At 33.1% G+C, this 11686-nt stretch overlaps 2 protein-coding genes across 2 annotated transcripts in view; one reads left to right on the top strand and one right to left on the bottom strand.

Moving 5' to 3' along the window:
* The window catches only part of gtpbp6 (GTP binding protein 6 (putative)), a 64412-nt gene extending 52873 nt beyond the window's left edge, over positions 1–11539 (bottom strand). Inside the window, exons 1-3 of the mRNA XM_062039467.1 lie at positions 11222–11539; positions 4910–4923; positions 4649–4831 (exon numbers count right to left, since the gene is read on the bottom strand). The gene's annotated coding sequence lies outside the window, so the exon portion shown is untranslated. The remainder of the gene's footprint in view (positions 1–4648; positions 4832–4909; positions 4924–11221) is intronic.
* The window catches only part of LOC133644116 (butyrophilin-like protein 2), a 19200-nt gene extending 7514 nt beyond the window's left edge, over positions 1–11686 (top strand). Inside the window, exons 3-5 of the mRNA XM_062038435.1 lie at positions 2420–2695; positions 4713–4886; positions 11245–11686. Of these exons, the coding sequence (XP_061894419.1) occupies positions 2420–2695; positions 4713–4886; positions 11245–11318 (524 nt within the window). The 3' untranslated portion in view covers positions 11319–11686. The remainder of the gene's footprint in view (positions 1–2419; positions 2696–4712; positions 4887–11244) is intronic.

The raw sequence follows: 11686 nt of genomic DNA on the forward strand, positions 1-11686 counted from the left end.
GGGCAAATTTTGCAGCTGAACACATAAGCCATATGACTTGGTACCTGACACATGCTAACTTTTTGGCCAAATTTTTCAGCTGAACACATCAGAGTCTTATAACTTAGTAATCGGCACAAACTAACTGTTAACATGCTAACTTTTTGGACAATTTTGCAGCTAAACTCCTCAGATTCACATAACTTAGTACTTGTTAAAGTTAGCATGCTAACTTTTTAGCCAATTTTGCAGCTGAACACCTCAGAGTCACATTACGTGGTACTTGACACGTGCTAACTGTGAACATGCTAACCTTTTAGCCAATTTTGCAGCTGAACACCTCCGAGTCACATTACTTGGTGCTTGACACATGCTAATTGTTAACATGCTAACGTTTTTTGGCCAATTTTGCAGCTGAACACATAAGTCAAATGACTTGGTACCTGACACTTGCTAACTGTTAACATGCTAACTTTCTAGCCAATGTTGCAGCTAAACTCCTCAGTCATATAACTTGGTCCTTGACACATGCTAACTGTGAACATGCTAACATAATATGCCAACTGTTTTGGCCTATTTTGCAGCAGAACACCTCAGAGTGGTATAACTTGGTACTTGACACATGCTAATTTTAAAATGCTAAATTTTCCGCCAATTTTGCAGCTGAACACCTCAGTCATATAACTTGGTACTTGACACATGCCAACTGTTAACATGCTAATTTTAGCATGCTAACATTCTAGCCAATTTTGCAGCTAAACTCCTCAGAGTCATATAACGCGGTACTTGACACATGCTAACTGTTAACATGCAAACTTTCTAGCCAATTTAGCAGCTATTCTCCCCACAGTCATATAACTTGGTACTTGACACATGCTAACTTTAGCATGCTAACTTATTTGGCCAATTTTGCAGCTGAACACATAAGTCATATGACTTGGTACCTGAAACATGATAATTTTAAAATGCAAAATTTTTCGCCATTTTTTCAGCTGAACACCTCAGTCATATAACTTGGTACTTGACACATGCCAACTGTTAACATGCTAACTTTAGCATGCTAACGTTCTAGACAATGTTTCAGCTGAACACCTCAGAGTCACATTACGTGGTACTTGACACATGCTAACTGTGAACATGCTAACCTTTTAGCCAATTTTGCAGCTGAACACCTCAGAGTCACATTACTTGGTGCTTGACACATGCTAACTGTTAACATCCTTACTTTTTTTGGCCAATTTTGCAGCTGAACACCTCAGAGTCACATTACTTGGTGCTTGACACATGCTAACTGTTAACACCCTAACTTTGGCAAATTTTGCAACTGAACACATAAGTCACATGACTTGGTACCTGACACATGCTAACTTTAACATGCTAACTTTTTTTGGCTAATTTTGCAGCTGAACACATAAGTCATATGACTTGGTACCTGACACATGCTAACTTTAACATGCTAACTTTCTAGCCAATTTTGCAGCTCAACTCCTCAGTCATATAACTTGGTCCTTGACACATGCTAACTGTGAACATGCTAACTTTAATATGACAACTGTTTTGGCCAATTTTTCAGCTAAACACCTCAGTCATATAACTTGGTACTTGACACATGCCAACTGTTAAGATGCTAACTTTAGCATGCTAACTTTTGGGCAAATTTTTCAGCTGAACACATCAGAGTCTTATAACTTAGTAATTGGCACAGATGAACTGTTAACATGCTAACTTTTTGGACAATTTTGCAGCTAAACTCCTCAGATTCACACAACTAAGTACTTGTTAAAGTTAGCATGCTAACTTTTTAGCCAATTTTGCAGCTGAACACATAAGTCAACTTTAACATGCTAATGTTCTAGCCAATTTTGCAGCTTAACTCCTCAGTCATATAACTTGGTACTTGACACATGCTAACTATGAACATGCTAACTTTAATATGCCAAATGTTTTGGCCTATTTTGCAGCAGAACACCTCCGAGTCACATTACGTAGTATTTGACACATGCTAACTGTGAACATGCTAACCTTTTAGCCAATTTTGCAGCTGAACACCTCAGAGTCACATTACTTGGTGCTTGACACATGCTAACTGTTAACATGCTAACTTTTTTTGGCCAATTTTGCAGCTGAACACATAAGTCATATGACTTGGTACCTGACACATGCTAACTGTTAACATGCTAACTTTATTTGGCCAATTTCGCAGCTGAACACATAAGTCATATAACTTGGTACCTGACACATGCTAACGTTAACATGCTAACTTTCTAGCCAATTTTGCAGCTAAACTCCTCAGTCATATAACTTGGTCCTTGACACATGCTAACTGTGAACATGCTAACTTTAATATGACAACTATTTTTGGCCTATTTTGCAGCAGAACACCTCAGAGTCACATTACGTAGTATTTGACACATGCTAACTTTAGTATGCTTCTGTCCAGCTCCTTTTAGCGGCCCCGTGCTGCAGTGGGAGGAGCCAGAGGACAGCGGCGAGAGCAACTTCCTCTGCCACGCCACGGGCGGCTTCCCTGAGCCCGCCCTCTACTGGTTGGTGGACGGCGACGCCCCCGAAGGCTCGGTGAGGACAGAGATGGAAGCACTGCCTGACTCAGGTCTCTACAACGTCACCAGCTACCTGACCATCAACGTCTCCGACGCCAACGTGTCCTGCGTCATCCAGAACCCGCCCATGAACCAAACCTTGACCGCCACCACGCGTGAGTGTGACCTCACCCGGTGGGCGGGGCCCAAACTAAACTGCTCAGAGTCATATAACTTAGCACTTGACACATCTTAACTGTTAGCATGCTAACTTTTTTTTTTTTTAATTCCAGCAGAACACGTCGGTCATATAACTTGGTACCTGACACATGCTAACTTGGTCCTTAACACATGCTAACTGTTAACATGCTAATTTTAGCATGCTAACTTTCTAGCCAATTTTGCAGCCAAACTCAAGAGTTATATAACGTGCTACTTGACACATGCTAACTGTTAACATGCTAATTTTAGCATGCTAACTTTCTAGCCAATTTTGCAACCAAACTCAAGAGTCATAACGTGCTACTTGACACATGCTAACTGTTAACATGCTAATTTTAGCATGCTAACTTTCTAGCCAATTTTGCAACCAAACTCAAGAGTCATATAACATGCTACTTGACACATGCTAACCGTTAACATACTAACTTTTTTGGCCAATTTTGCAGCTAAACTCCTCACAGTCATATATCTTGGTACTTGACACATGCTAACTGTTAACATGCTAATTTTACCATGCTAACTTTCAAGCCAATTTTGCAGCATAACTCCTCACAGTCACATAACTTGATACTTGACACATGCTAACTGTTAACATGCAAATTTTCTAGCCAATTTTGCAGCTAAACTCCTCAAAGTCTTATAAATTGATACTTGACACATGCTAACTGTTAACATGCTAATTTTCTAGCCAATTTTGCAGCTAAACTCCTCACAGTCATATAACTTGGTCCTTGACACATGCTAACTGTTAACATGCTAACTTTTTTGGGCCAATTTTGCAGCTAAACTCGTTAGACTTATGTAACTTGGTCCTTGACACATGCTAACTGTTAACATGCTAACGTTTTTGGGCTAATTTTGCAGCTAAACTCCTCAGACTTATGTAACTTGGTACTTCACACATGCTAACTGTAAACATGCTAATTTTAGCATGCTAACTTTCAAGCAAATTTTGCAGCTTAACTCCTCAGTCATATAACTTGATATGCTAACTGTTAATATCTTAACTTTCCGGCCAATTTTGCAGCTAAACTCCTCAAAGTCTTATAACTTGATACTTGACACATGCTAACTGTTAACATGCACATTTTTAGCATGCTAACTTTCTAGCCAATTTTGCAGCTAAACTCAGAGTCATATAACTTGGTACTTGACACATGCTAACTGTTAACAGTCTAATTTTAGCATACTAACTTTCAAGCAAATTTTGCAGGTTAACTCCTCAGTCATATAACTTGACACTTGCGCACATGCTAACTGTTAATATCCTAACTTTCCAGCCAATTTTGCAGCTAAACTCCTCAAAGTCACATAACTTGGTCCTTGACACATGCTAACTGTTAACATGCTAATTTTAGCATGCTAACTGTCAAGCAAATTTTGCAGCTTAACTCCTCAAAGTCATATAACTTGATATTTGACACATGCTAACTGTTAACATGCTAACTTTTTTGGCCAATTTTTCAACTAAACTCCTCTGACTTATATAACTTGGTACTTGACACATGCTAACTGTTAACATGCTAACTTTCAAGCCAATATGTGGGCTCTGTACCGAGGATGTCGTTGTGGCTTGTACAGCCCTTTGAGACACTTGTGATTTAGGGCTATATAAATAAACATTGATTGATGATTGATTGAATTTTGCAGCTAAACTCCTCACAGTCATCTAACTTGGTACTTGACACATGCTAAGTGTTAACATGCTAACTTTTTTGGCCAATTTTGCAGCTAAACTCCTCAGACTTATATAACCTGGTACTTGACACATGCTAACTGTTAACATGCTAACTTTAGCATGCTAACTTTCCAGCCAATTTTGCAGCCAAACTCAGAGTCATATAACTTGGTACTTGACACATGCTAAACAAAACCTTGACCTCCACGACACGTGAGTGTGACCTCACCCGGTGGGTGTGGCCAAGGCGGTCCCGGGCGCTCGCTAACCTTGACCTCCTTGTGATTGGTCAGACGGCGTGAGGCGCAGCCCGGTGGTGAGACGCGCTACGGACGCCATGTGGATGTTTAGCACCGCCCTCTGCGTGGTGGTGGGCGTCATGGTGGCCGTGGGCGTGGGCTACCAGATCCACCTGGACCGGCAGAGCAAGAAGAAGAAGATGGAATACCTCAGACGGAGCCGCAGAGGTACGAGCGGTCATCGTCGTTACCTTTACGCCAAAAACTGGAAAAAAATGTCAGAATTTTACCGTTAAAAACAACAGTACCATTTTTCAATTGACAGTAAAAACTGTAGATTTTACCAGGAAAAAAAAGATGCTCAGTTGCCAGAATTGTACAGTAAATATAAGAGTAGTAATGTACAGTCACTTTGAGGATCAACCACGGTAAATGTTCCCCTAATTATTTTGGATTTACTAAAAAAAAAAAAAAAAAAAGGTAAAACAACAAAACTAAACGACTGCATGATTTTTTTTATTGATTGAGAAATTAAGCAAAAAAAATACTGCATTCCTATTTTTTATTTATTGAGATAAGGGACAATTAATGCATTGTGTTTTCTTTATTGTAAAATTTAGAAAGAATGAAATAATAGTTATGTTTTATTTATTGAAAAAACCTGAACAATACTTTTTTTTTATTGAGAAAGAAATACAGAATAAATATGTTTTATTTATTGAGCAATGAAGAAACAATTACTGCATATCTCACTTACCCTCATCAGTTTGGCCTCTGATTGGTTGTATTTTTTTAAGTATTACTGCACTTACATTGTTTCAATGTTATACTGTACTTACATTGTTTTAATGTTTTACTGCACTTACATTGTTTCAATGTTATACTGCACTTACATTGTTTCAATGTTTTACTGCACTTACATTGTTTCAATGTTATACTGTACTTACATTGTTTTAATGTTTTACTGCACTTACATTGTTTCAATGTTATACTGTACTTACATTGTTTCAATGTTTTACTGCACTTACATTGTTTCAATGTTATACTGTACTTACATTGTTTCAATGTTTTACTGCACTTACATTGTTTTAATGTTTTACTGCACTTACATTATTTCAATGTTTTACTGCACTTACATTGTTTTAATGTTTTACTGCACTTACATTGTTTTAATGTTTTACTGTATTTACATTGTTTCAATGTTTTACTGCACTTACATTGTTTCAATGTTATACTGTACTTACATTGTTTTAATGTTTTACTGCACTTACATTGTTTCAATGTTATACTGTACTTACATTGTTTCAATGTTTTACTGCACTTACATTGTTTCAATGTTATACTGTACTTACATTGTTTCAATGTTTTACTGCACTTACATTGTTTTAATGTTTTACTGCACTTACATTATTTCAATGTTTTACTGCACTTACATTGTTTTAATGTTTTACTGCACTTACATTGTTTTAATGTTTTACTGTATTTACATTGTTTCAATGTTTTACTGCACTTACATTGTTTCAATGTTTTACTGTATTTACATTGTTTCAATGTTTTACTGTACTTACATTATTTCAATGTTATACTGTACTTACATAGTTGTAATGTTTTACTGTACTTACATTGTTTCAATGTTTTACTGCACTTACATTGTTTCAATGTTTTACTGCACTTACATAGTTTCAATGTTTTACTGCACTTACATTGTTTTAATGTTTTACTGCACTTACATTGTTTCAATGTTATACTGCACTTACATTGTTTTAATGTTTTACTGCACTTACATTATTTCAATGTTTTACTGCACTTACATTGTTTTAATGTTTTACTGCACTTACATTGTTTCAATGTTTTACTGTATTTACATTGTTTCAATGTTTTACTGCACTTACATTGTTTTAATGTTTTACTGCACTTACATTATTTCAATGTTTTACTGCACTTACATTGTTTTAATGTTTTACTGTATTTACATTGTTTCAATGTTTTACTGCACTTACATTGTTTCAATGTTTTACTGTATTTACATTATTTCAATGTTATACTGTACTTACATAGTTTTAATGTTTTAGTGTACTTACATTGTTTCAATGTTTTACTGTATTTACATTGTTTCAATGTTTTACTGCACTTACATTGTTTCAATGTTTTACTGTACTTAAATTGTTTCAATGTTTTACTGTACTTACATTGTTTTAATGTTTTACTGTACTTAAATTGTTTCAATGTTTTACTGCACTTACATTGTTTCAATGTTTTACTGTACTTAAATTGTTTCAATGTTTTACTGTACTTACATTGTTTTAATGTTTTACTGTACTTACATTGTTTCAATGTTTTACTGTACTTACATTGTTTTAATGTTTTACTGTACTTAAATTGTTTCAATGTTTTACTGTACTTACATTGTTTCAATGTTTTACTGTACTTAAATTGTTTCAATGTTTTACTGCACTTACATAGTTTCAATGTTTTACTGTACTTACATAGTTTCAATGTTTTACTGTATTTACATTGTTTCAATGTTTTACTGCACTTACATTGTTTCAATGCTTTACTGCACTTACATTGTTTCAATGTTTTACTGTACTTACATTATTTCAATGTTATACTGTACTTACATTGTTTTAATGTTTTACTGTACTTACATTGTTTCAATGTTTTACTGCACTTACATTGTTTCAATGTTTTACTGCACTTACATTGTTTCAATGTTTTACTGTACTTAAATTGTTTCAATGTTTTACTGCACTTACATTGTTTCAATGTTTTACTGTACTTACATTGTTTCAATGTTTTACTGTACTTACATTGTTTTAATGTTTTACTGTACTTACATTGTTTCAATGTTTTACTGTACTTACATTGTTTTAATGTTTTACTGTACTTAAATTGTTTCAATGTTTTACTGTACTTACATTGTTTCAATGTTTTACTGCACTTACATAGTTTCAATGTTTTACTGTACTTACATTGTTTCAATGTTTTACTGTACTTAAATTGTTTCAATGTTTTACTGTACTTACATTGTTTCAATGTTTTACTGTACTTACATTGTTTTAATGTTTTACTGTACTTAAATTGTTTCAATGTTTTACTGTACTTACATTGTTTCAATGTTTTACTGCACTTACATAGTTTCAATGTTTTACTGTACTTACATTGTTTCAATGTTTTACTGTACTTAAATTGTTTCAATGTTTTACTGTACTTAAATTGTTTCAATGTTTTACTGTACTTACATTGTTTCAATGTTTTACTGTACTTACATTGTTTTAATGTTTTACTGCACTTACATAGTTTCAATGTTTTACTGCACTTACATAGTTTCAATGTTTTACTGTACTTACATTGTTTCAATGTTTTACTGCACTTACATACTTTCAATGTTTTACTGCACTTACATAGTTTCAATGTTTTACAGCACTTACATTGTTTCAATGTGTTACTGTACTTACATTGTTTCAATGTTTTACTGCACTTACATAGTTTCAATGTGTTACTGCACTTACATTGTTTCAATGTGTTACTGTACTTACATTGTTTCAATGTTTTACTGCACTTACATTATTTCAATGTTTTACTGCACTTACATTGTTTCAATGTTTTACTGTACTTAAATTGTTTCAATGTGTTACTGCACTTACATTGTTTCAATGTGTTACTGTACTTACATTGTTTCAATGTTTTACTGCACTTACATTATTTCAATGTTTTACTGTACTTACATTGTTTCAATGTTTTACTGCACTTACATTATTTCAATGTTTTATTGCACTTACATTGTTTCAATGTTTTACTGCACTTACATTGTTTCAATGTTTTACTGTACTTACATTGTTTCAATGTTATACTGCACTTACATTGTTTCAATGTTTTACTGCACTTACATTGTTTTAATGTTTTACTGTACTTACATTGTTTCAATGTTTTACTGCACTTACATTGTTTCAATGTTTTACTGAACTTACATTATTTCAATGTTTTACTGCACTTACATAGTTTCAATGTTTTACTGCACTTACATTGTTTCAATGTTTTACTGCACTTACATTGTTTCAATGTTTTACTGTACTTAAATTGTTTCAATGTTTTACTGCACTTACATAGTTTCAATGTTTTACTGTACTTACATAGTTTCAATGTTTTACTGTATTTACATTGTTTCAATGTTTTACTGCACTTACATTGTTTCAATGCTTTACTGCACTTACATTGTTTCAATGTTTTACTGTATTTACATTGTTTCAATGTTTTACTGTACTTACATTATTTCAATGTTATACTGTACTTACATTGTTTTAATGTTTTACTGTACTTACATTGTTTCAATGTTTTACTGTATTTACATTGTTTCAATGTTTTACTGCACTTACATTGTTTCAATGTTTTACTGTACTTAAATTGTTTCAATGTTTTACTGTACTTAAATTGTTTCAATGTTTTACTGTACTTAAATTGTTTCAATGTTTTACTGCACTTACATTGTTTCAATGTTTTACTGTACTTACATTGTTTCAATGTTTTACTGTACTTACATTGTTTTAATGTTTTACTGTACTTAAATTGTTTCAATGTTTTACTGTACTTACATTGTTTCAATGTTTTACTGTACTTAAATTGTTTCAATGTTTTACTGCACTTACATAGTTTCAATGTTTTACTGTACTTACATTGTTTCAATGTTTTACTGTACTTAAATTGTTTCAATGTTTTACTGTACTTACATTGTTTCAATGTTTTACTGTACTTACATTGTTTCAATGTTTTACTGTACTTACATTGTTTTAATGTTTTACTGCACTTACATTGTTTCAATGTTTTACTGCACTTACATACTTTCAATGTTTTACTGCACTTACATAGTTTCAATGTTTTACTGCACTTACATAGTTTCAATGTTTTACTGTACTTACATTGTTTCAATGTTTTACTGCACTTACATAGTTTCAATGTTTTACTGCACTTACATAGTTTCAATGTTTTACAGCACTTACATTGTTTCAATGTGTTACTGTACTTACATTGTTTCAATGTTTTACTGCACTTACATAGTTTCAATGTGTTACTGCACTTACATTGTTTCAATGTGTTACTGTACTTACATTGTTTCAATGTTTTACTGCACTTACATTATTTCAATGTTTTACTGCACTTACATAGTTTCAATGTTTTACAGCACTTACATTGTTTCAATGTTTTACTGTACTTAAATTGTTTCAATGTGTTACTGCACTTACATTGTTTCAATGTGTTACTGTACTTACATTGTTTCAATGTTTTACTGCACTTACATTATTTCAATGTTTTACTGCACTTACATTATTTCAATGTTTTATTGCACTTACATTGTTTCAATGTTTTACTGCACTTACATTGTTTCAATGTTTTACTGTACTTACATTGTTTCAATGTTATACTGCACTTACATTGTTTCAATGTTTTACTGCACTTACATTGTTTTAATGTTTTACTGTACTTACATTGTTTCAATGTTTTACTGCACTTACATTGTTTCAATGTTTTACTGCACTTACATTGTTTCAATGTTTTACTGCACTTACATTATTTCAATGTTTTACTGCACTTACATAGTTTCAATGTTTTACTGCACTTACATTGTTTTAATGTTTTACTGCACTTACATTGTTTTAATGTTTTACTGCACTTACATTGTTTCAATGTTTTACTGCACTTACATTGTTTTAATGTTTTACTGTACTTACATTGTTTCAATGTTTCACTGCACTTACATTATTTCAATGTTTTACTGCACTTACATTGTTTCAATGTTTTACTGCACTTACATTGTTTTAATGTTTTACTGCACTTACATTGTTTCAATGTTTTACTGCACTTACATTGTTTTAATGTTTTACTGCACTTACATTGTTTCAATGTTTTACTGCACTTACATTATTTCAATGTTTTACTGTACTTACATTGTTTCAATGTTTTACTGCACTTACATTATTTCAATGTTTTATTGCACTTACATTGTTTCAATGTTTTACTGCACTTACATTGTTTCAATGTTTTACTGTACTTACATTGTTTCAATGTTATACTGCACTTACATTGTTTCAATGTTTTATTGCACTTACATTGTTTTAATGTTTTACTGTACTTACATTGTTTCAATGTTTTACTGCACTTACATTGTTTCAATGTTTTACTGCACTTACATTGTTTCAATGTTTTACTGAACTTACATTATTTCAATGTTTTACTGCACTTACATAGTTTCAATGTTTTACTGCACTTACATTGTTTTAATGTTTTACTGCACTTACATTGTTTCAATGTTTTACTGCACTTACATTGTTTTAATGTTTTACTGTACTTACATTGTTTCAATGTTTCACTGCACTTACATTATTTCAATGTTTTACTGCACTTACATTGTTTCAATGTTTTACTGCACTTACATTGTTTTAATGTTTTACTGCACTTACATTGTTTCAATGTTTTACTGCACTTACATTGTTTTAATGTTTTACTGCACTTACATTGCTTTAATGTTTTACTGCACTTACATAGTTTCGATGTTTTACTGTACTTACGTTGAGTATTTGTGTTGCCTCAGATTACTGCAGGAGACGTCACGAGACGGAGGAAACGGAGGTGATTTCTGTGCAGTCGGAGGAGACGAACGTTTGACCAATCATGGTCCTGCTCATGATCAGAAGGTTTAAATCTGTAGCCCCGCCCCCTCCTGGTACAGACTGCTGCGTGTCAAACATGGTGTTACAAGATAGTATCCATGGACATGTTACAGACTGCTGTGTGTCAAACATGGTGTTACAAGATAGTATCCATGGACATGTTACACACTGCTGCGTGTCAAACATGGTGTTACAAGATAGTATCCATGGTGCAGAAATAAACGTAGAATGAGTGGAAGTAAAAAGAAATATGTGTGAAATGTTGGATTACCTAAACGTCACCTGACCTCCTTTTTAGCAAGCAGGATGTTAGTTTTATGAACATGAATGGACATAAGTGTTAAGAAATAAATAAGATGTCCA

Source organism: Entelurus aequoreus, linkage group LG27 (assembly GCF_033978785.1).
Source record: "Entelurus aequoreus isolate RoL-2023_Sb linkage group LG27, RoL_Eaeq_v1.1, whole genome shotgun sequence".
NCBI lineage: Eukaryota > Metazoa > Chordata > Actinopteri > Syngnathiformes > Syngnathidae > Entelurus > Entelurus aequoreus.